This window comes from Pan paniscus, chromosome 4 (assembly GCF_029289425.2).
Source record: "Pan paniscus chromosome 4, NHGRI_mPanPan1-v2.0_pri, whole genome shotgun sequence".
NCBI lineage: Eukaryota > Metazoa > Chordata > Mammalia > Primates > Hominidae > Pan > Pan paniscus.
The window spans coordinates 167503391-167527799 of NC_073253.2; the positions used below are offsets into that span (position 1 = coordinate 167503391).

At 47.9% G+C, this 24409-nt stretch overlaps 1 protein-coding gene across 6 annotated transcripts in view; it reads right to left on the reverse strand.

Moving 5' to 3' along the window:
• SH3PXD2B (SH3 and PX domains 2B) overlaps positions 1-24409 on the reverse strand; it is a 129716-nt gene that overhangs the window by 37186 nt on the left and 68121 nt on the right. For 3 of the 6 annotated variants that reach the window (XM_034960967.4, XM_003814025.6, XM_034960965.3), the window contains exons 5-7: positions 19755-19846; positions 11507-11532; positions 741-875 (exon numbers count right to left, since the gene is read on the reverse strand). In XM_034960967.4, the coding sequence (XP_034816858.1) occupies positions 741-875; positions 11507-11532; positions 19755-19846 (253 nt within the window). Of the gene's footprint in view, positions 1-740; positions 876-7779; positions 11309-11506; positions 11533-19754; positions 19847-24409 lie in introns of those variants that run through there. The other 3 variants (XM_063604705.1, XM_034960966.3, XM_063604706.1) reach the window with 3 other exon arrangements.

Below are 24409 nucleotides of genomic sequence, written 5' to 3' on the forward strand. Positions count from 1 at the left end.
TTATTTCCTGCTCTTTGCCTTCAATGGGGTGCAATGGCTGCTTTGTAGCTAAGGAAGGCAAAGGGGAAGGAAACCCACATTTTTTTGAGCATCTACTGTGTGCTAAGCACAAGTTTAAGCACTCTTTGTATCTTACCTCACTTAATCTTTACAATCACTCTTTAGAGCAGAAGTTTTTATTTTGTAGATAAGAAAACTAACAGTCAGAGAACGAAGGCACATGAACCACTGTGAAATGTGGAATTCTGATGGAAATCCAGGTTAAGTGTCTCAGTCATACCACATTCTGTCCCAGACCCAGCCAGTGTCCATGACCAGTGGTCCCTGTGATGGGCAGGTAGGCTACGGAGACAGGGAATGTGTCTGTCCCATGAGAGCCCAGAGCAATGGAGCCTTCTCGGAGACTCCCATGGGTAAGCAAAGGCAAATCAACAGAGCACATTTCCAGTGAATGCCGGACTTTGTCTGCCAGTGCTTTAGAACCAGAAGGAATGTTTATAAAATGTCAACGTCAGAACAAATCGGTACCATCTGAGCCAGAAGGATAATGGTGAGTGGTGGCCAGGTGGGATATTCAAGCACAGTGATCAAACAGGGGCCTCTTTCTAGGAGACCCTCAGCAGGATCTATGGGAACTGGCCAGTCTGGACTGGCCATTTCAGTTTCTGAGTTTCCAAATGTTTCATGTCCTAGGGGCTTGGTGGCAGGTAGTGGGAGAGGGAGATGGTCTAGGTCCCCACCTGACTCATTCTTCTCGATGATGTCCACCACCTGCCCCACGCTGAGGCTGATCTCCGAACTCTCCTGCTTCTGGTAGTTGGCTACCACCACATACTGCTCCAGGACCATGGGGTCCACTGAGGTTTGGTCACCTCCTGTGGATAGGAAACAGACATGACATCTGGCCACCACTCATGCATGAAAGAGCAGGAGCCAGGGCAGTAGGGCGGGTCAAGAGGACATTCCAAATAAAAAAGAAGCAGTTATAGGACTCGTCTCAAGGGTGACTTCATCCATTCATTGTTCTATTCATGTGCTTACTCAACCACCAAAATTGACCAAGTGCTATTTGCAGGCACTGGGGGTTCAGAGTTGATTAAGATATGGTACCTGCCCTGAAGATGTTGACAGCCTAGAGGGAAAGCTCATTCATTCATACTTAGCCATCCCTCCATCCATCTGTCCATCCATCCATCCATCCATCCAAACATTCATCTATCTGCCGTCCATTCAACCATCTATCCACTCATGATATATCCAATTAAACACCATCATCCATCAACCATCTCATCACCCATCCAAAATCACTCGCCTATTAATCTATGAAATCACCAGTGATGTTCCAGATACTCTAAAGAGTACAACGGTGAATGAAACAGCTATGACTCCCAGCCTCAAGTAACTCAATCTAGTCACACAGAGAGACATGTACATAAGTATATATAATTAATAATATATAGAATTATGTAAGCGTTAGTTTATGAAAAATTGCTGGAAACAACCAGGATGCTGGGACAGAGAATGAAGGGGAAAGACAATGCTACATTTAACGGGGTGGCTGGCAAGACCTCCCTAAGGAGGTGACATAACGCAGGGACCCGAGAGAGGAGGAGGGGTCATGAGGAGAATGGGGGAAGAGCAGCGTAGGCACACTCTGAGATGGGAAAGGACTTGGGGTCTTCGGGACTGGAAGGAGGCTAGGTGAGGAAGTGCATGGAAAGAGTGGTTCTGAGTGAGGTCCCCGAGGCAAGCATGGGTCAGATCAGGCAGGGCCTTTGGGGCTAAGTAAAGAAGTTGGGTTGCTTTTAACCTTGAAATAGAAAGTCAATTAAGGGCTTTGAGAAAGGAATGACAAGCGTTACATCTTTAAAAAGATAATTCTGGCTGCCATGTGGAGAATGGATCAGAGGTTGGCAAGAAAGAAAGCAGGAGACTAGCTGGTAGACATGAAGTTGTCAAGGAAGAGGTGAAGGTGGCCTGAACCAGGGCATTGGCAGCAGGAGGGAATGAAGTAGAGAGGTGCTCCAGGGAGGCTGTGCCATGGGATTCAGGGTGGACAGCTTCCTGGGAGTCGTGCGGCCCTGGTTAAGGGCTAAGACATATCTGACAAATAAATGAAAAGATAATGCAGAATACAGGTGATTTAAACAGCAAGGACATCTGAGTTCAGAGACCCCAGAGAGAAGCGGGCAGCTGGGTGACTTTTAGAGCAGCAGGCTAAATGTGGGGGAAGGGCAGCCAGACATTTGTGGTCACAGGAGGGTCCTGGTATTCTAAAAGTTCTGATTCAAAATAATCTTTCCTATTGTTCCTATAAATCATTAAAATATCCAGGAAACCCCACATTTTTGTGTCGAAATACACCCAATTGGCCAGGCGTAGTGGCTCATGTCTGTAATCCCAGCACTTTGGGAAGCCGAGGAGGGTGGATCACCTGAGGTCAGGAGTTCAAGACCAGCCTGGCCAACATAGCGAAACCCCGTCTCTACTAAAAATACAAAAAGGAGCTGGGCATACTGGCACGCGCCTGTAGTCCCAGCTACTCAGGAGGCTGAGCCATGAGAATCGCTTGAACCCGGGAGGCAGAGGTTGCAGTGACCTGAGATCGCACCACTGCACTCCAGCCTGGGTGACAGAACAAAACTCCGTCCTCTGCTCCCCGCCCAAAAAAACCAAAAAACCAAACCAAACCAAACCAAAACCACCCAACTGTGGAGCAGTGTGGGACAGCCAGCGCACAGAGCTGACTTTGTGCATCTCTCCCCACTCTGTTGGGTGGTGTCTTGTTGGTAGCTCGAAATTGGCCATGGTGGGAGTATTTACACCACAGAAATTGGCAAATGCTACAAAGCAGGGCTTCTCCACTGGAGAGCTGGTAGTTAAGCATCCACCAGCACACCACTGCACTCCAGCCTCTGCAACCAGAAGCAGCACAGAAGCCCCTTGTTAGAACCATGCGGTCTGGATTTTTGATGTGAAAAAGCAGAATAGGGCATTGTAGCTGGGTGAAGGGTACTGCTTCTTGGCTCTGTGCCCATGCTCTGGCCACTCCCCCTCCCTGCCTGAGGGTAACAGAGAAATGGGAGGGCCTTTGGGCTGGGGACAACCCTGCTGCTTGCACTCTGCATAGAGAAAGCATGAGGAGAACAGAGGAAGAGAGAGCAGGAAAGAAACAGAAGATGCAGGCTGATGGTTCAGAAGATCGGGCAGGAAGCAGCCTCAATGAGGGTCTATCACAGCCTACAGACAGCACAGAAACCATCCCAACACAGCTGCCCTGCAAGCTGGGTACTGCCACCCCCATTTTGTGGGCAGGAACACAGAGGCTCAGAGATGTTAAGTGACTTTCTCTGGATCACACAGCTGGCTATGGACAAAGCTGGACTCTGTCCACTTGACTCCAGGATCTTCTGGGTGTTGGGGCACGACAGTGAGAAAAGATAAGATGACGGAGGAAGAAGGGTGGTCTGAGGCCTGCGGGCTCTCCTTCCCCGAGGGCCTGGTCAGGCTCAGTCTGACATCTCTGGGTGTTTCAAGGCTTGTCTGCTATTTCCAGCCCTCTCCTCATCCTCCACTTCCCCCGAGGTCAGGTGGCAGGGCCGACTTTTTCTAGACTCAAGATGACAGTTCCCCCAAGCCAGCCCAGCCACGTGAGCAGTGGCCTGAGAGTGGGCTGCTTCACGCCCCCTTCCTGCTGGCCCCATTAACAATGAGCTTCTTGAGGGCAGTGGCCTTGACTGCCTCTGAACCACCTGGCACTTACTACCTCTTTGAAGGTGCTGTCCAGTGAATGAATGAATGTAGGATGCTGGCTTTTGAAGGTTCTTGACTACCTGTGTCCTGGTCACTAGACTCACTCTTCTCTGAATCCAATCCAGCATCTACCCCAGGATACAGCCTGCCCGAGGGCTCAAAACCCCAGGATTGCAGTTTCCCTTCTGTCTGGGCCCTCAGGTGAGCTGGACCAGGTAAGTGTGTTTCCCTGTGCCTCAGCTTGACAGAAAGAACTGGAAAGGAAAGAGAAAAAGCATCCACTTCACAGCCAGGTTGGTGCCTGCACCTGCTGCCCAGGTTAATGCTCAAAGAGACATGCCCACGTCTTCCAGGCAGGCAGTCGTTGGCTGGTGTGGGGTCAGGGAGTGGCTGTGAGGATTTCCTCACAGAGCCGCAGGTTTCACACAGATTTTCTGTGCAGTGCTTCATCACCTGGCTTCACCATGTCCTCATGGAGCCACACCCTCTGCCCCAGGGTCTGAGAGGGGCTTCCCTGGGGCTAGGGGAGGGGAGGGGAGGCAGATGCTGTAACTGGTCTCTGTCCTGCCCCTCCAGTCTGCCCTCCATACAGCAGCCAGAATGCTTGCTCAAAAATGCTACTCTGATCATGCCACTCCCTGCTCAGCACCTGCCATGGGCTCGGCTTGCCTTCTGATCTTGTCTTTCGGCCACTTCATCCCTGGTGCACCTGCAAAGCACAAAGGTGCCTTTGCAGAGGCTATTTTCTCTGCCTGGGATGTCTCAACCTCTCCTTCTTATTTCAATGGGAACCACCTATTCTTAGCCTCCTAACTGGTCCCTGGTACCAGCCTTGACCCTGCAATTTATGTATTTATTTTATTTTATTTTATTTATTTATTTTTTTGAGACGAAGTCTTGCTCTGTTGCCAGGCTGGAGTGCAGCGGTGCAATCTCGGCTCACTGCAATCTCTGCCTCCCAGGTGCAAGCGATTCTCCTGCCTCAGCCTCCTGAGTAGCTGGGACTACAGGCACATGTCACCACACCTGGCTAATTTTTTTGTATTTTAGTAGAGATGGGGTTTCACCATGTTGGCAAGGATGGTCTTGATCTCCTGACCTGGAGATCTGCCCGCTGTGGCCTCCCAAAGTGCTGGGATTATAGGTGTTAGCCACCGTGCCCGGCCATTTTTTTTTTTTTTTTTTTTTTTTGGGACAGAGTCTTGCCCCATCGCCCAGGCTGGAGTGCAGTGGCACGATCTCAGCTCACTGCAACCTCTGCCCCCAGGGCTCAGGCGATTCTCTAGCCTCAGCCTCCCGAGTAACTGGGACTACAGGCATGCACCACCACACACAGCTAATTTTCGTATTTTTAGTAGAGATGGGGTCTCACCCATGTTGGCCAGGCTGGTCTCAAACTCTTGACCTCAAGTGATCCGCCTGCCAAGGCCTCCCAAAGTGCTGGGATTACAGGCTTGAGCCACTGCGCCCGGCTGCCATCTGTTTTCAATATAGCAGCTAGAGTGATCCTTTTAAAAGATGTGTCAGAACATGTTTCTCAAAGGTGAAGTCCCTGTGATGGTCCTTACCTCACTTGTGAAAACCCTCTGTGGCCTACAGGGCCCTGTCTAATCCCCCTCTCATCAGTTTTTTTTTTTTTTTTTTTTTTTTCAAATAGATTTGGGGTTTCACCATGTTGCCCGGACTGGTCTTGAACTCCTGGGCTCAACCAATCCACTTGCCTCAGCCTCCCAAAGTGCTGGGATTACAGTTGTGAGCCACTGCGCCTGGCCTTTTGATACCTTATTAGACCTTATCTCCTTCACTCTCCCCAATGTGGCACAGATGGTTACTTATCCCCCATCCTCTATTTCTTCTATAGTAATAGAATTCCTGAGCTTTGGCAGGGCACAGGGCCACTTGGAATAAGATTCCTTTATAGTTGGGAGTGGTCATGTAACTAAGCCCCAGACAATGGGATATAAGTGTGGAATTGCGCACATGTGCTTGGTAAGAGTACTTCCAGGAGGTAACTGGCTCTGCATCACCCTTTCCTCATTACTACTGGCTGAAACGTCAATGTGATGGCTGGTGCTGCAGCAGCCATCTTGGGTCATAAGCAACCTTGGGAATGCTGGTGTTGCATGGCAGAGCAGCAAGATGGGGGCCTGGGTCCCTGCTACCATTGAACACTCTATCACTCCTGGACTATCTCTGGGATTTGAACTAAGAAGAAAAAAGTTCAATTGTTTAAGTCACAATTATTTTGGATTTTCTGCTACTTGCAGTCAAACCTAATTCACTTATGTCTTTGGTTGCTAGGCTCTGACCAGTAGCATCCTTGCCAGTCCTTCTCATGCAAAGCCTGTTTCTACTGCAGGGAACTTTGCATTTGCTGTTCCCTCTGCTAGTGACAGTCTTCTCCAGATATGTGCATAGCCTTTGCTCTCCTTTCCTGCAGGTTCCTGCTCAAGTGGCATCTTATCAATGAGACCTTCCCTGCCTGCCTTGCACTGCCTCATTCAGTTTTATTTCTTCCACAGTGCTTTCAAAAACTGTCATAGGTTCTGTATATTTACTTGTCTCCTTGTTTACTTTTCTACTCTAGAAGAGAAGTGCCACAAGGGCAGGGACAGTCTCTTGTTCACTGCTATATTCATACTGCCTAACGGCTTGTAGGCCCGTGATGTGTTTTGGTGCAAGGGGAGCTAAGAATGCTTATATATATATATATTTAATATATATAAAATATACATATATATTTAATATATATAATACACATATATATTTAATATATAATATATGTATATTAAATATATAAAATACATTTTTATAATATATATTATATATGCTATATATAATATATATTTTTAAATATATAATATTAAAAAAAAATATATATATATTTTTTGAGATGGAGTTTTGCTCTTGTTGCCCAGGCTGGAGTACAATGGTGCAATCTCGGTTCACTGCAACCACTGCCTCCTGGGTTCAAGCAATTCTCCTGCCTCAGCCTCCTGAGTAGCTGGGATTACAGGCATGCACCACCATGCCTGGCTAATTTTTGCATTTTTAGTAGAGACAGGGTTTCGCCATGTTTGCCAGGCTGGTCTCGAACTCCTGACCTCAGGTGATCTGCCCACCTTTGCCTCCCAAACTGCTGGGATTACAGGTGTAAATCACCACGCCTGGTTGAATGTTTTTATGTATTTTTTTGTTTTGTTTTGTTTTGTTTGTTTTGTTTTTTTAAAAATATTTTTTAAGAGCTGTAAAGAAGGAGAAGAGGAATGAGAAAATGAGAAAGAACTATTGTTATTATTGGTGGTAGTAGTGATAGAGACTGTATGTGGCCTATAAAGGCTAACATATTCACTATCTGACCCTTTAGAGAAAGTTTGTCAACCCCTGGCCTAGAACATGGATGGCTTCTTACTAGGGCTCAGTAAGTGTCTGAATGAAGGAAGGAACAGTTTAAAACTCAGCTTTGCCGGGTGCAGTGGCTCACGCCTGTAATCCCAGCACTTTGGGAGGCCGAGGTGGGCGGATCATGAGGTCAGGAGTTTGAGACCAGCCTGGCCAACATACTGAAATCCCGTCTGTACTAAACATGCAAAAATTAGCCAGGCATGGTGGTGTGTGCCTGTAGTCCCAGCTACTCGGGAGGCTGAGGCAGGAGAATTGCTTGAACCCGGGAGGTGGAGGTTGCAGTGAGCCGAGATCACGCCACTGCACTCCAGCTTGGGCAACAGAGTGAGACTTCATCTCAAAAAACAAACAAACTAACAAAAAACCCCCAACCCCTCCCCACCCTGCCCCAGCTGTAATGACTTCCTATCTCAGGGAGCATTCAAATGCCTTCCTTCACATTTCGTTTTGTTTATACAGGTCTCTTTTCTACCAGACTGTGAGAATGGTTTCCACCTGGGGATCTAGAGCACTACCAGGTACAGATAGTTACTCATTTAGTATTTATTAAGCACCTAGTAGGTGTTTAAATAAATTATAAATTAATTATACATTAAATAAATATTGAATGAATAACTGTACCTGTCTTGTTCATTCAGCATCCAGCACAGGTGTACAACAGACATTTGTGGGGTGAATGAACACAGGATAAATGAAGACTTCTAGAAACCCTTCCTCCTCTACACAAGGCTCCAGGCATCCTTATAAATTTATAATCTTATAAATTAAAGATGACTCCTTCTTGCCTATAAGTAGAAAGAAGGCTTCAGTTAAGTGAAGATCCAGTTAAGTCAGGTTTACTCTGTCCAAAAAGCTCAACTTTTGCCACCCAGTTTTAACACCTGATGGTGGCACAGTTGCACCACATACAATTTTCAGGACTCTGATGAATGCGCTGGGCGTTTCTGCACTAACCCTCCTAACCAGTGTGCCAATGGGATTTGGCAAAACTATGAGCAGTGACAGAATGACAGAACCAAGGAATCATGAGATTTGCTATAAGCAAGACAGAGAGCCAGGAAATGAGGAGGGGAGAGCGCTCTGGGCTGTGACTCTGGGTTGGCTGGAGCACACCCCGGACTGGCACAGGGCTCAGGGCTGGCACTTCCTCCAAGACTTGCTCTGGGGCCAGGTCCAAGACTACAATCTCCTTGCTGTTTTTCCATGGCAGTAGCTTAGACTGTAGTTCTCTGCCATGAAGTGGTTCAGAGAATGCATGGAGTTGCTTTTTCAGCACCAGTTCTTTCAGAGCAAGTTGCTTCATTTCACTCAGAGCACTCAACTTATTGAAACTGATGAAAAAAAGTTCATTCATTTGATCTACCAGGAGTCTCCAATTAGGCTTCAGGACGTTTAGTTGTTAAGTGAAGACACCTACTGGTGGAGCGTGATATTGCAGCCAAGCTCTATAATGCCATAATAATTGCAATCTCTAAATGTTGCGGCAGGCAACTAAAGCTAAATTCTAGGAGTTGCCAAGTGTGAAATCAAAGGATTCCTAGGCAAGGATTATCACTTTTGTGGCCCAGCAGGAAATATGAGAGAAGAGGGGATGAGAAAGAGGAAAGTCTGACATTGGAAGGGTGATTTTTATTATCAAGTGTTATAAAATACTCTCAAGATGTACAGTGCCTAATCTACCACAGAAGTTTTCTGTTTGGGCATATTTTTTCTTCATGATGACATGTCTTGAATTTTTAAGATGAAGGGTAAAGGGGATTTTCCTTCCAAAAATTCACTATACTGTCAATCTTGCTGAAAGAGTCAGTAAACAAAGAATGCTTTTAAGTAAAGGTTAGAAAAATCAGGAAGAAATATGTTCCTCAAATAATTGCATGATCTCTTGACTTTTAGTGAGAAGATTCATTTTCTGCAGGATGAGCAGAATTTGAGACCACATTAGCCAAAGTCTGTAGGAGCCAGCCAGCCAGCCATGACTGGGAAACGCCAGAGGCAGATAAGCCTTCTCCAAAGCAGAGTTTTGGTGTAGAAATCTCAGGAGTTAGTCTGTCAATGTTAGATCCCTTTAAAATTCAATCCAAAAGTCTTATTCTAAAATAAAGGAAGTGTTCAAAGGTCACATAAGATATAAGGCTAATCCCAGCTTGGGTTCTTAGTTTGAATGAAGAAAGATGCTATTTTCCAACCAGTTGAACTATAAATAAATCCATCCCCATCATTTCAGGTGAATGACGTAACAGCAGTCACCACAAATTAGAGCTTTTTCTCCCTTTTCCAGACAAATCCCCTCATCAAGCCCGTTCCGACTGGACATTTGTGTTTGTCACAAACCAGAGCTGTCTCTTTCCTCTCTTCTCTACCCTCCCACACCCATTCCTTCTAGGGAAAGTCTCTGCATACTCGAAACCAGAAACTCTGCCAGCCCAAGAGTGGCAGCTCCTCTTCTCTCTGCTCTTTTCTAAGAAACATATAATTATCCCCGGGGCTCGGGAACTATTTGCAGCTTTAGTAGGATGCCATGGCTCTGGCCAGTACCTATTAAACTAGAAAGAGGAGCTATAAATGGACTGGTTGGGAAAAGGCTGAAGTTAATTCTCGACGCCATTCCTTGAGGCAGAGAGAATGACTGTGGGGCCTGTGAAGTTGAACACAGGGCCCATACCCAGGGGCAGCAAAGGTACTGGAGCTTTTGAATTTGGAATTTCTACTTGATATGGTTTGGATCTGTGTCCCCACCCAAATCTCATGTCGAACTGTAATCCCCAATGTTGGAGGTGGGGGCTGGTGGGAGGTGATTGGATCATGGGGGTGGGTCCTTCATGAATGGTTCAGCTCCATCCCTTTGGTGCTGTCTCGAGATGGAGTTCTCAGGAGATCTGGTTGTTTAAAAGTGTGTAGCACTGCCCCTCTCTCTCTTGGTCCTGCTCCTTCCATATAAAAACTGCTTGCTCCACCTTTGCCTTCCACCATGATGGAAAGCTCCCGGAGGCCTCCCCAGAAGCTGAGCAGAAGCCACTGTGCTTCCCGTACAGCCTGCAGAACCATGAGCCAATGAAACCTCTTTTCTTTATAAATTATCCAGTCACAGGTATTTCTTTATAGAAGTGTGAGAATGAACTAATACACTACTGCTGGTCAGGGGCACCCATGTATTTTAAGTAACAGTAGTAGTAGTAATAAAAACGGCATCAAGCATACATTACTGACAATGTGCCAGGCACTGTTCTAGATGTCTTACAAATATGATTATAAATCCTATAATAATCCCACAAGGCAGATTGCTATATCAACCCCAGTTTACAGATAAGGAAACTGAGGCCCATGAGAGGGGGTATCCTTTTTCACTTCTAGGATCTCTGTTCGCACCCCTGATCCTCATCAACCCCTTCAAACCTCCTGGCACCCTAGGAAATTAAAGAGCGCTGGATTCTGGAAGTTCCGAAGTCCACATTGGCTCCAGGTAAGGTATGGGCCGGGGCCTTTGCAGATGTGGAGGATGATCTTGGGTGGCAGGAAGAAAAAGTTGGGCCACTGTTTATATAAATGTATAAACCCCAGGGGAGAGCTCAATTATTCCTCTGTGCATACGCAATTTCCCACCTTCTCTTTCTCCATAATTGCTTCTGAGAGAAGAGTTGTGTCATCCAGGAAATGGAAAGCTTATTAGGAGGGAATATAATGTATTTTAGGGAGAATGGCAATAGGGACGGGAGTCGCTTGACACTGCATCTGTCATTGCCCAAAAAGGGCTGGGGTCTGGTGCCAAGGATGTCAAATGGATATGGCCCAAATCTACCGCACATTCCTGCTTCCCAGCCTGTGCCTGGCGATCCCCTCAGCCCGGGACGCCCCTCATTCTATGGAAACCTTCTGATCCTTCATCCAGACCCAGGGTCCCCCCTTTCCGATCCCTTATCACACCTGAGAAGAATGCTCTTAGCTCTCAGCTACCACGTTGCTCTGTATAAAGTGGAACAAAGGCATTTAACTCCCGATAGCATGGCTAGGAAGAAGTCTGCCTCCCCTTCTCCACGAAGGCATTCTCTGAGAAAGACTCCAAGTCTCAACCACTTGGCAGTTTTTTGGTATATTGGATGAAACAACCTCAAATACTATTTTTGGGAAATGGGATGGGGTATTAACCAATCAATCAAGCATCCATCCATCCATCCATCCATCCCTCCACCAGTTCAACCACCCCTCCTTCCCTTCCCTCCCTCCTGCCAACCATCCACCCATCCACATTACTGTATCCTCAGCATGGAACCCAGGGCCTGGTGCATAGTAGGTGCTCAGCTGGAGTTTGCCGAAAACTGAACAAAGAGAAGAAAATAGAAAATATTCTTACCAGATTTCTTTTTCCCAATGTGCTCCCTGTACAGGAAAGAAAGGGGGTGGGAAAGAGTAATGAGTCAGTACTTGCCATGTATTGACATGAGTTATTCTGCTAGGAAACTGAGATTCTCCACCCCCCACAACATCATCAGTGAATGAATAAAACCCAGGCCAACTAGAGGAACCCTGACTTCTTCAAAGAGAAAGAACTTCTCTTAATTTTCCCCCTTTGCCTGATAAGTGCTCTGGTGCCCTGGGGACCAGTGTCTCCATTTATTTGTAGACTGGAAGCCCTGGGGAGGAGCTGAAGGGGATTGCAGTTTGAAAATAGGAGTTAGGTCCTCACACTGCACTGAGCCTGATGCCTACCTCATCAGGCACAGCAGAGGTCCCTGCCCCATTTCTTGGGGTCCCCTAAGCCATAGACATGGGGCAGAAAGTGCTTGGCAGTAAGTGTACAGGGAACACATTAAAACTGGGCAGAAGTTTGGACAGCAGTGAACACAGTGCACCTCCCAAGTGGTGAGAGGGGACTCTACTATGGGCTAGAATTCACAGGGAATAATGAATAGTGAGTCCCTTACCGTCGTCACCCATGTCAGAGTTTATAAATGCAACTGTATCAGCCAGGCATGGTGCTTCACGCCTGTAATACCAGCACTTTGGGAGGCTGAGGTGGGTGGATCACCTGAGGTCTGGAGTTTGAGACCAGCCTGGCCAACATGGTGAAATCCCATCTCTATTAAAAATACAAAAATTAGCTGGGCATGATGGCACATGCCTGTGGTCCCAGCTACTCGGGAAGCTGAGACAGGAGAATCAATTGAACCTGGGAGGTGGAGGTGCAGTGAGCCGAGATCGTGCCACTGCACTCTAGCCTGGGTGACAGAGCAAGACTCCATCTTGGTGGGGGGAGCGGGGAAAGCAACTGTATCACAAATGCAGCATTACAAATTAGGGCTTACAAAGCACTTTAAAGTAAGTTATCTCATGAGTAATAAAGTTTGCAGTGGTTGGGTTGGGATGGACATTGTGGCAACAGTAGCATTAGCTAATATTATTAAATGGTACTAGACCCAGTGCCGGCACCCTGCTAGGCATTTGTAGTTCACTCATTCAATACTCACAACGATCCCAGGAAATAAGTATTATTCTTATTCCCATTTTACAGACGAGGAACAGAGAGGCTAAGTAATTTGCTCAAGGTCACACAGCTAGCAAGTAGCACAGCTAGAATTGGAACCCAGATCGAACTAACTTGATATAATTGACAAACCATAAAACTCATCCTTTAGGCCAGGAGCGGTGGTTCACGCCTGTAATCCCAGCACTTTGGGAGGCCTGGGGCAGGCAGATCACCTGAGGTCAGGAGTTGGAGACCAGCCTGGCCAACATGGCAAAACCTCATCTCTACTAAAAATACAAAAATGAGCCAGGTGTGGTGGTGGGCACCTGTAATCCCAGCTACTCAGGAGGCTGAGGCAGGAGAATCGCTTGAACCTGGGAGGTGGAGGCTGCAGTGAGCCGAGATCATGCCACTGCACTCCAGCCTGGGAGACAGAGCGAGACTCTGTCTCAAAAACAAAACAAAACAAACAAACAAAACCCATCCTTTTAAGGTATACAATTTACTGGTTTTTAGTATATTCACAAGATTGTCCAACCATCACCAGACCACTTTCATCACTCCAAAAAGAAGCCCTATACCTGTTATTAGTCACTTCCCAGTCCCCCTCCTCCAGCCCTTGGCAACCACAAATCCTGCTTGCTGTCTCTAACGATTTGCCTATTCTGGATGTTTCATATAAATAGAATCATATAATGTGTGGCCTTTTGTGTCTGGCTTCTTTCATTTGGCATAATGTCTTTGAGGTTCATCTGTGTTATGGTATGTATCAGCACTTCATTCCTTTTTGTTGCTAAGTAATACTCCATTGTCTGGATAAACCACAATTTGTTTACTCCTCACTAAGTTGCTTGACATTTGGGTTGTTTCCACTCTTTGGCTATTTTGAATAATGTTTCTGTGAACATCTGTGTACAAGTTTTTGTATGGACATGTATTTTTATTTCTCTTGGTTATATACCTAAGAGGGGAATTGCTAGGTCATATGGTAACTCCAGGTTTAACTTCTTGAGGAAGTGCCACACAGATGTCCACAGTGACTGCACCATTTTATATTCCCACCAGCAACGTATGAAGGTTCCAACCTCTTCATATCCTTGACAATACTTGTCATATATCTTCTTTTTTGTTTTTTTGAGGTGGAGTCTCGCTCTGTTGCGCAGGCTGGAGTGCAGAGGCGTGATCTTGGCTCACTGCAACCTCTGCCTCCCAGGTTCAAACGATTCTCCTGCCTCAGCCTCCCATGTAGCTGGGATTATGGACGCCCACCACCACGCCTGGCTATTTTTGTATTTTTAGTAGAGACGGGGTTTTGCTATGTTGGCCAGGCTGGTCTTGAACTCCTGATCTCAGGTGATTTGCCCGCTTTGGCCTCTCAAACTGCTGGGATTACACGTATGAGCCACCATGCCTGGCCTATCTATCTTCTTGATTACAGCCATTCTAGTGGGTGTGAATTGGATCTAATGATATTTCACTATAGCTTGGATTTGCATTTCCTGATGGATAATGATGCCAGGATCTTCTCATGCTTATCGGCTATTTGTGCATTTTCTTTGGAGAAATGTCTACTCAATGTCTGGGTTTTTAACCACCATGTAATAATGCTTCAGAGCAACCTGGGAGAGAGCAGTGAGGGAGCCAAGCTCAAGAGCAGGGGCTACAGTCCTTCTGTATGTCTGGGAGGCGCAGCAGAGTCTGGCCAGGTCGGGCTGGGCTGGTGGTGATGTCCTCCCTCCAGGGATAACATCACTGAGGTTGACCTTCACAGCGCCCATGCAGAGAAGGGTGAGGGTCAGAGTGGAATGTCCTAGCTCACCTTCACTGGCACTCACTGGGTCCTGGTCAGAAAGCTACACTTGGACTGCCTCACTGCGTCCTCATACATCCCTTTGAGGGTTACTCCATTTTGCAGATGAAGATACTGACGCCCAGAGAGGTGAGGTACCAGGCCCAGGACTGGAACTCAGGAAGTCTGGCTGGAGCCCACTCTCCTGACCACCACCTGGACCATCCAGTGACTGAAGCTCCCCTCTTGGCTGCTGCATCAAGACACACTAACGAAGGTTCCACCAGGCTGCTTCTACAGAAAGCACCAGCTGCCAGAGTTGCCATCCAGGCCTGCGACCTGAGCCGTGGTCTGGGCTTAAGACCCGGGCTCCTGCTGAGCCATGCACCCCTGCTTCCACTGTCCCAGCCAGAGCAGAGGAGTGGGGGCGGCAGGGGACTCTTGGGTTCAGGCAGCCACAGCATGTGTTTGCTCAAGCAGGTGGATCATCTTCTTGGTGTGACATGCTTGGGGTGTTCCCAAGTTTTCCTACTCATGGCGGCCAAAACCCTCCTCCAATAGCACCAGCTGGCTAGGAAAGACGCCCAAAGTCCATGTCAAGCCCTAACATGGGTTGACCTTCAGGATCCTGACCAACAGACCAACCCCAATGGGTATAACCCTCAAGTTCACTATCCCTAAACCAACAACCAGGACCCAGCTGAGACTGCCTGCTGTGGTCCCAGAACCATCCCTTGGGCCCTTGGCAACCACCTTCCTTCATTTTCAAATCCTGGCTTAAAGACAGGAAGGCATCACTAGGTAAGCACCTGCCCTGTGCCAGACACCATCCTTTATGGGCAGGGTCTTGCTTAGTCCTCACAACCAAGCTGTGAGCCAGGGTAGTGATGCCCGCTTTACTGATGAGAAAATAAGCTCAGAGAAGTCAAGTCATTTGTCCAAGGTCACACAGCTGGGAAGGGACAAAGAGATTTGAACCTTCCCTTTCTTTTCAGGAAGGCTCTCAGAACCAGATACATAAACTCCAGCATGATGGACATATATAAGATATGAGATAAGCATGCTAGCTTATCTCAGCTGTTACTTGGTGCTTTCCTTGGTACAGTCTAGGCTGTGTTTTGTATTTTCATTGGATGTTCTATTTGTGTATGCATGGGTGCCTGTGTACCCACATGTTCACGCAGCCTTTCCCACCACTGTGAAAGTCAGCAGGCCCTCCCTATCTGGCTGATGAATGAACAATGCCAGTGCCCTTGGCTGGATGCAGCATGGGCTGAGAGCTCCTGTCCTGCGCTATTTCTACAAGCCCAAGCCAGCAAGCTAGTGAGGCTGCCTCTGCCACCAAAGAGAGGAAGCCAGAGAGTGCTACAAAGCCACCATGCAGCCTCCAGGACTTCCCACCTCCTCTCGAGGGCTGGCTCACACCCCTTGTCCCCGAGTGTCCTTCCTTCTTGAATGAAGATGACCAGACTCCTCCCAAGCACAGCAGCTGCCCCTGGCCTGGCCCTCTCCCCTCTGTGTGTCTAAGTTGGTCTGATGCTTTCTCAGAGGCTGGGGCCACTGCAACCACCCTTGCCAGGGAGAGGGCAGAGGCATCCCAGCACTAACACTGGGAAGGGCCACCAGGGCGGGGCTTCTTCACCTCAGGTCCATGTACAGGATTCTGCACAAATAAGGACCTCCTGAAACTACAGGTGCTCTCCCAGGAAGAGGGAAGAAAGCTTTTGTTGGAATCTCTAAGTGGTCCATGATGCTCCCCAAAGTGAAACTTGGATTCTCTAAGTGGTCCAAGATGCTCCCCAAAGTTAAAGTAGAAGAAAATCTGGCTATCATTGAATCCAGGGGCCCAAGGAATGCACACCAATGTCAATACTACCCTTGTGGCTGCTGTCTGCTCCTTCCTCTGGCCTTGGGCAATATGGTCTGTAGAGCAGTTCCAAGTGATTTTCTCCACATCTTCTCATTTGATCCCCCAAGCAATGCTGTGAGGGAGGTGTCATCAGGCCCATCTTACATAAGAGGAGACTGAGGCAAGGGGCAGAAAAACCTGCCCAATCTCACCCAGCTTGAAAGTGGCTCCTATAGGCCGGGCATGGTGGCTCATGCCTGTAATCCCAGCACTTTGGGAGGTCAAGACAGGTGGATCACGAGGCCAGGAGATCGAGACCATCCTGGCTAACACGGTGAAACCCCGTCTCTACTAAAAATACAAAAAATTAGCCGGGCATGGTGGCGGGCGCCTGTAGTCCCAGCTACTTGGGAGGTTGAGGCAGGAGAATGGTGTGAACCTGGGAGGCGGAGCTTGCAGTGAGCCAAGATCACGCCACTGCACTCCAGCCTGGGTGACAGAGCAAGACTCTGTCTCAAAAAAAAAAAAAAAAGGAAAGTGGCTTCTATAAACTGAATTCATATATTGAAACACTAACCCCAGTGTGATGGTGCTTGGAGATGGAGGCTTTAGGGGTAATTAGGTCATAAACGTGGAGCCCCCCGGATGGGATTAGCGCCTTTATGAGAAGACACAAAGGTAAGAGGATCGCTTGAGCCCAGGAGTTTCAGACCAGCCTGGACAACATAGCCAGACCCTGTCTCTACAAAAAATTAAAAAAAAAAAAAAAAAAAAAGAAGAGACATAAGAGAGCTGGCTTTCTCTCTCTCTCTCTCTCTCTCTCTCTCCCCCCCCCCCCCATGTGGGGACACATCTGCAAACCAGGAAGTGGCCTTCACCAGGCACTGAAATAGCTGGCACCTTGATCTTGGATTTCCAGCCTCCAGAAAGTGAGAAATACATTTTTGTTTAAGCCACCCAGTCTGTGATATTTTTGTCATAGCAGGTGGAACAGACTAAGACAGTAGTCAGGCAATTTTCCCTGCTGAGGGTATATCAGGCTGGGCATCTTGATCAACTCTTAAGAGACAGCGCTGGAATAAAGACAGCAATGTCTGGTCATTCCAAGAGGGGCACTACCATGAGCCGCCACTTCCTGAGCAGCTGGCATGGTCTTAGAATTTTTCCCTGTGGCAGTCACTCAGTCCTCAACATTACCCTAAAAAGTACAGCTACTCCCATTTCACAATAGAGCAAGTGGAAGCCCAGAAGCAAAGTGAGGGAGGCCCATGGCCACAAAGCCCAGGAGTGGCAGAGGCAGGATTCGAACCTGGGTGTACTAGATTCCAAACTCAGGCTCTTTTCTATCAAGTGAGCCTCTTGTGTGGGACTGAGCTTAGGTTCAGACTCAGGCTGACCTGGGGAAAATTCACCTTCACCTCTTCCAAACTGTGCCTCTCTTTCATTATTATTTTGTTAAAAGTCCCTTTTATTATTCTGAACCTCAGCTTCCTCATCTGTAAGAGAGGAATGACAGGTTTTTTTGTTTTTGTTTTTGAGACAGAGGCTCCCTCTGTCACCCAGGCTGGAGTGCAGTGGTGGCGATCACTGCTCACTGCAGCCTCAACCTCCTTGGCCCGAGCAATTCTCCCATCTCAGCTTCCTGAGTATCTGGGACTACAGGCACGTACCACTATGCCCGGCTAATTTTTTTTTATTTTTAGTAGAGACAGGGTCTGACTATGTTGCTCAGGCTGGTCTTGAACTCCTGTGCTCAAGCAATCCTTCTGCCTTGGCCTCCTAAAGTGCTGGGATTACAGGCATGAGGGAATGACAGTTTTTATTGGGCAGTTTTGTGAGAAAATGAAGTGGAAAGGGAACACAATAAGCTCTGTATCCTTTGATTTACCTTGTGTAGAAATTATAATTGAAGCCAGAGGCTATGAGCCTGAATGGCAGTTCAATCCTGTAAGCCCAGGAGGACTGGAGACAAAGGTGCTTTGAGAATATTTTCCCGTATTTCATGATGGCGACACAAATTGGGAAATGCTTACCAGACACCAACGCCAAAGACACTAAGAACAAAAACATTAGCCAGCACGAGCGAAACACCCCAAATTATCAGATTTATATTATTCTGTATCTTTATGATTATTTTCAAATTTATGAAACTGTGTCTTGGCTCCCGTGTTGGTAAGGCATTCCCTTGTGACATCTGATTCAAAGGTTTACTGTTGCCTCTTACAGTCTCCCTTCACTCCAAAACCACGCACTTCTGTGCACTCACTATGAGAAGCTGTGTTTACTCGCTCCATGCTCGTCACAGGAAATGGTGCATATTGGGATATATTTATTGCAGAAACTTAGGTCTACTCATCTGTGTGCTAGCAAACCATCAGTCCTGAGTGGTGTACTCGGAAGTCTGTGAACTCGATTTTGGAGGTCGCTGTGTGTGTGTATAAATATAAATGGCCTGACTTCACTTGTTAGAACACTTTCATGCTTTCTCCTCACAAGTCTATTTAAAAATTTTTTGTGATTCCAGCAGATCATTTCCAAAAGGGAGCATGTGTCTTTCTCTCTCGATACACATACAGTGCTTGGCACACTGCCCGCCACGCTGGCTGCTCAGCAAACTCAGCCTTGGTTACGGCTGCTGCCTGGGGCATCCAGCGAACGCAGCGCCAAGAGCAGCAGCATCTACTTCTGGAACAGAGCCTGGCTGGTACTTTTCAGCCCTTCTCGAATGAGCCCAGACGGACCCCAAACTCTGCCCGCTTTTGCTCCTGTGACCCCAGGACACTCCCAGCACCTTGGGCTGATCTCTTTTCCCCACTGCTGTTTCTCCGTTAGCCAGATCCCTTCCTGCTTTCCCCAAAGCACCCGGGCCGGCCAGAGTGTTGGTACGTAAGTGCGGGTAAGCAGGCGGTGCTAGAGTTTTATGTGGTGTGCACTGTGTGGCTGGGGCTGCTGGCTGTGTAGCGACAGGCATCTGGGCAAGTGGCCTGTCCACTGCAGGGAGAAGCGACAGGGAGGCAGGGCTGTGGTGGGCATTTTGGAGAGCTTCGGAGCCTGGCTGGTCAGGATGAAATCCCGGCCCCGCTGCTCACCGGCAGTGGGGTCTTCGTTGGTTTGGGTTGCTCCCGCATTCACCTCCCTGGCAGTTCCCGAGCACACCCACCTCCACCTCTGTGGACAGAAGCTAGATGAATCTACGGCTCAGCCCCTGCCTCGCGGACTCAGTCTGCTCAGGTCCGACACACCTCGATAAGTGCTGTGGGCAGGTGGAGAGTATGATGGGATGACAGGAGTGGCACTCAGCCAGTTTCCTTCACCTGTCAAACGGGACGATCACTACCCACTTACAGCAACTCTGAAGGCTAAGTGAAGTGCGGTCTCACAGGGGCTCAGCCGACGAAACCCACTTTTGGCTGCACTTTGCTTTACTTGGGGGTGGCTGGACTGGCAGGAGGGAGGGCTGTGGGGCTCCATCTGGGGAAGCCCACAAACAAACTTACTCTTTGGGGGGATTCAGGTCCTCAGGTCTTGTCTCAAAGAACTGCAGCACCTCATCACACTGAGAGATGTAGGGGGGCAGCTGGATGAGGGCCTGGAGAAGAGAGACGCAGGTGAGTGCAAAGGAGGAGAGGGGGCTGAGCATGGTGGCACGCGCCTATAATCCCAGCTACTCGGGAGGCTGAGGCAAGATAATTGTTTGAACCTGGGAGGCGGAGGTTGCAGTGAGCTGAGATCGCGCCACTGCACTCCAGACTGGGTGACAGAGCGAGACTGTCTCAAACACACACACATACAAACACAAAAGCAAAACCAAAAAGCAAAGGAAGGAGACGGGTGTTAGGAATGCCATATACCACCAGTGGCTCTCAGACTCGGGAAGGCACCAGAATCACTTGGAGGGCTTATTAAAACAAAGATCGTGGAGCCCCACCCGAGTTTCTGATCCAGTAGTTCTGCGGAGGGGGCTGAGGATGTGCATTTCTAAAAAAGTTTCCTGGTGATGCTGCTGGTTTGGAGAACAACACACACACACACACACACACACACACACAATGTATGATATACACGCATAGGCATATTTGTTCAAGTAATATGTCCATATTTAGGCAAAATCAGACCATACTGTACATGCTATTTAGTAAACCTATGCTTTCACTTAGCTATAAATTGTCAACTTCATGCCATTTCATTATTCTTATTTATTTATGTTGAGACAGGATCTTGCTCTGTCACTCAGGCTGGAGTGCAGTGGTGCAGCCTCGGCTCACCACAACCTCTGCCTCCTGGGTTCAAGCGATTTTTGTGCCCTAGTCTCCTGGGTAGCTGGGATTATAGGCATGTGCTACCATGCCTGGCTAATTTTTTTTTTTTTGTATTTTTAGTAGAGACAGGGTTTCGGCATGTTGGCCAGGCTGGTCTCGAACTCCCGGCCTCAAGTGATCCACCCACTTCAGCCTCCCAAAGTGCTGGGATTACAGGTGTTTGAGCCACTGCACCTGGCTCATTTCATTATTCTTCTATAACATCATCTATACTGGATACTGGATTTTGTACAGCTGTGTCATACTTTATTCAACTCGTCTACTGGTGAATCTTTAGGTTATTTCCAACATGCTCACATATATGTCTTAACTCACGAATCTGAAGCATTAAAGTGAAGGGACTGTTTTATGATTTGGATAGAGGTTCAAAGTCTCCAAGTTGATGAGGGGTTGAAATAGATCTTCCACTGGCCAAATTCCACATTAATCTGCCCCAGTGACTCACTGGCTGTGTAGCCCTCCACAATGCTGGTTTATTTACTAACCTCCACAAAGCTGGTTTATCTACTAACAGGTATTCATTCAATGATTCAATGAGCAAAAATTTTCTTTGTGCTCAGCACTGCACTAGTTTCTGTGCCAAATACAACAGAAGTGCAGGGTACACTCTGCTCGTTAAAGGGTCTGAAACTCAGACATGGCCATCATGAATAAACAGCTCAGTTTAACAAATATTTACTTAAGCCTCCTTTGGCCCGGGCCCTGGACCAGGGTAATGAGGATGCAGATCTGAGGGTGGTTCAGGTGGTTCACGCATACATTTTGTTGCACACACCTGTGCAGAGAACACGTGTGCATATGCATGAATTGCACAGGTGATTCTGCCAGCCAAGCTGCCCAAGCAGTGCGTGCTCTGCATGAGGCTGGACTCTGTTCTCTCCTAGAGGGCCTCAGTTCCCTGGTGCCTCTCATGAGCCTTCTCACCATGCTGAGCCTGAGTCTCTGGGGTCTGGGATAGAAGAGATGTGTCTTGCATTTCCTTTCTTTCTTTCTTTTTTTTTTTTTTGAGACAGAGTCTTGCTCTGTCACCAGGCTGGAGTGCTGTGGTGCTATCTTAGCACACTGCAACCTCTGCCTCCCGGGTTCAAGTGATTCCCCAGCCTCAGCCTCCCTAGTAGCTGGGATTACAGGCGCACGCCACCCCACCCGGCTAATTTTTTATATTTTAGTAGAGATGGGGTTTCACCATGTTGGCCAGGATAGTCTCGATCTCCTGACTTCGTGATCCACCCACCTCGGCTCCCAAAGTGCTGGGATTACAGGCGTGAGCCACTGCGCCGGGCCTGTGTCTTGCATTTTCTATATAACCAGCCCTTAATAGCTCACCACCCAACTCCCAAAGTGATGTGCCGACGCTGCAGCAGTACTGGGCTCTCGTGGACCAACGGAGAGATGAATGGACGCCTCCAGTGTGGCACCTTTTACAGGGCTTTGGGGATATGTTGACCCTACACAATTATTTCTCCCATTAAAAAAATTAAATTGTGGTAAAATACACACAGTAAAAAGCTTACCATCTCACCCATTTTCAAGTGTACCGTACAGTGCATTAAGTATTTAATGCATTCACACTGCTGTGCTACCAGCACCGCCATCCATCCACAGAACTCTATTCATCTTGCAAAACTGAAACTCTGTACCCATTAAACAACAACTACCCTTCCACCCTCCCCCAGCAACCACCATTCTACTTCTGTCTCTAGGGATTGATGATTCCAGGTAGCTCATATAAGTGGAATCATACAGTGTTTGTCTTTTTGAGTCTGGCTGATGTCATTTAGCATGCTCATCCATTCAAGGTTCATGCTTGCAGCAGGCGTAAACACTTCCTTCCTTTTAAAGGCTGAGTAATATTCCATTGTATGGATACACCGCATTTTGCTTATCATTCACCTGTCGATGGACACTTGGGTTGCCAACCCTACATTACTTTGAGTCAGGCTCTAACTTTAAGCCCCCGAGCTGCAATCTGCTCCAGACTCAAAATGGATAAAACACATCATGAGGGACGTGGATGGTCTAGTAGGGCACCTTCCCTGGTCACTGTCCACCCTTCCACCCTTCTGAGGGGTGACTAAAGGGCTCACCAATTTTTAAAATTAGCCTTTAAGTAGCTCCTGCTCTGCAGCAAATCCTTAAGGACTGTTTCCAGAGTTGAATCAGGGAGTCCCAGAGACAGGAGCAGGCCCTTCCCTCCCTCACCTCCTGTTTCTGGTCCCCCTTCTTTTTCTGGTTCCAAGCAGTGAGTGGTCATTCTCCTGGCCTGGATGAGCTGCTGTCTGCTCCCCCCTCCCCATGGGCCTCTTTTTCCTCTGAAATCCTGCAGCCCTTGCAGTTGGAGCCACATAATGAAGGAGCTGATTATATGCTGGACTGTGGTGTGTCCTGGCTGCTTTGTGTGCAAATATCTTGCGGCTTCCCCCCAAGACTGCAATAACGGCACTCCTTGACCTTGGCTCAGCACTGTGTGGCTCCTGAAACGTGTTCATCTGTGTCACTTTATATAACCCTGGGAAGGCTGGCCCATTTAAGAGATGGGGAAATGGAGGCTCTGTTGAGGTGGCTTGGTCTAGAGATTCCAGGAAAGGCTGACTGCAAACCTCTACCTTAAATCCACAAAAGGCGGCAGAGTGGCAGCTGTTCCTCCTCCACCTTCCCTAGGTGCCTAGACAGTGCTGGGGAGACCCTAAGTAACACGAGGGAACAGCCCGGAGCTGGCCATGTGTCTCTGTTAGAGGAGAGCTAGGTGGGTGTGGGGCATGGCCCCTGGAGGTGGTCACTGTCTCTGCCTGGAGGGGGCCTCCCAGGATGGGCAGAGGCCCCAAATGGACCAGAAGGGGAAGGGACAACGAGGCCCATGAAAACCTCCTGATGATGCCAAGTTCTCTTCTGGTTTTGAGCTATGCCCAGGAAGTAAAAGCCAAACCAAACCCCTAAACCATAAAAGAAGTCAAGTTACTAATAAAAGGCAGGGCTGAATGCTTTGATGTTGGCCCATTTCATTTGGGATGGACTTGGCTACCAGTAAAAAATGACCCGGGGCTGAGAAACCATTCTGCTTCTGAAAGACTCCAGGATAGTCCTAAGTCCTGTCAGTAGTGACAAAGAACCACAGCTCCAGCAAACTCAGTCCTGTTCTGGAATGGATCCTGGCGCTTTGGACAGATGTGGCTGATGCAGGCACGAGAGAGGAGAGCAAGTCCTGCTTGCAGAGGGTAACAATAAAGGTCAGAGAGAACCAGCTCCTGACTCTGGCCTCGTCACTTCCTGGCTGTGAGATTCTGGCCAAGTCTCACTGCCTCTCTGAGCCTCAGTCTTCTCATCTGCAAAGCGGAAATAAAGAACACCCATCTTGGAGGGCTGTGCTATAGAATAAGTGAGGAAGTGGTTGTATGGTTTCCATCATATATTAGCTGCTTGATGGACACTGGATAACCCTGTTGGCTCTCTATACTGTCCCAGGTACAAGAATATAGTGTTTCCAAAGGCGATTTCAGAGGCAGACAGATGATTATGTTAAATGACAATATCTTGGCTAGGGAGAAGGTTCATGTTTTCTCAATTCTCTTTCAACCCTCTTTAATTTAAAAAAGAATGCCCCAGAGAAGTAACACTTGTCTAACTTGCTTCCTGAGAGCAGGACGGGCTCTGCAGAGCCTCTGGTAGGCAGGTAACAGATTTAAAAACGTTTTCTGTTGTTGTTGTTTTATTGTTTTATTGTTTTTATTTTTTACTTTTATGGCAGGCACATGATACCCATTTGTTTTGTTTTGTTTGTTTGCTTGTTTTTGAGACAGGGTCTGGCTCTGTGGCCCAGGCTGCAGCGCGGGGTG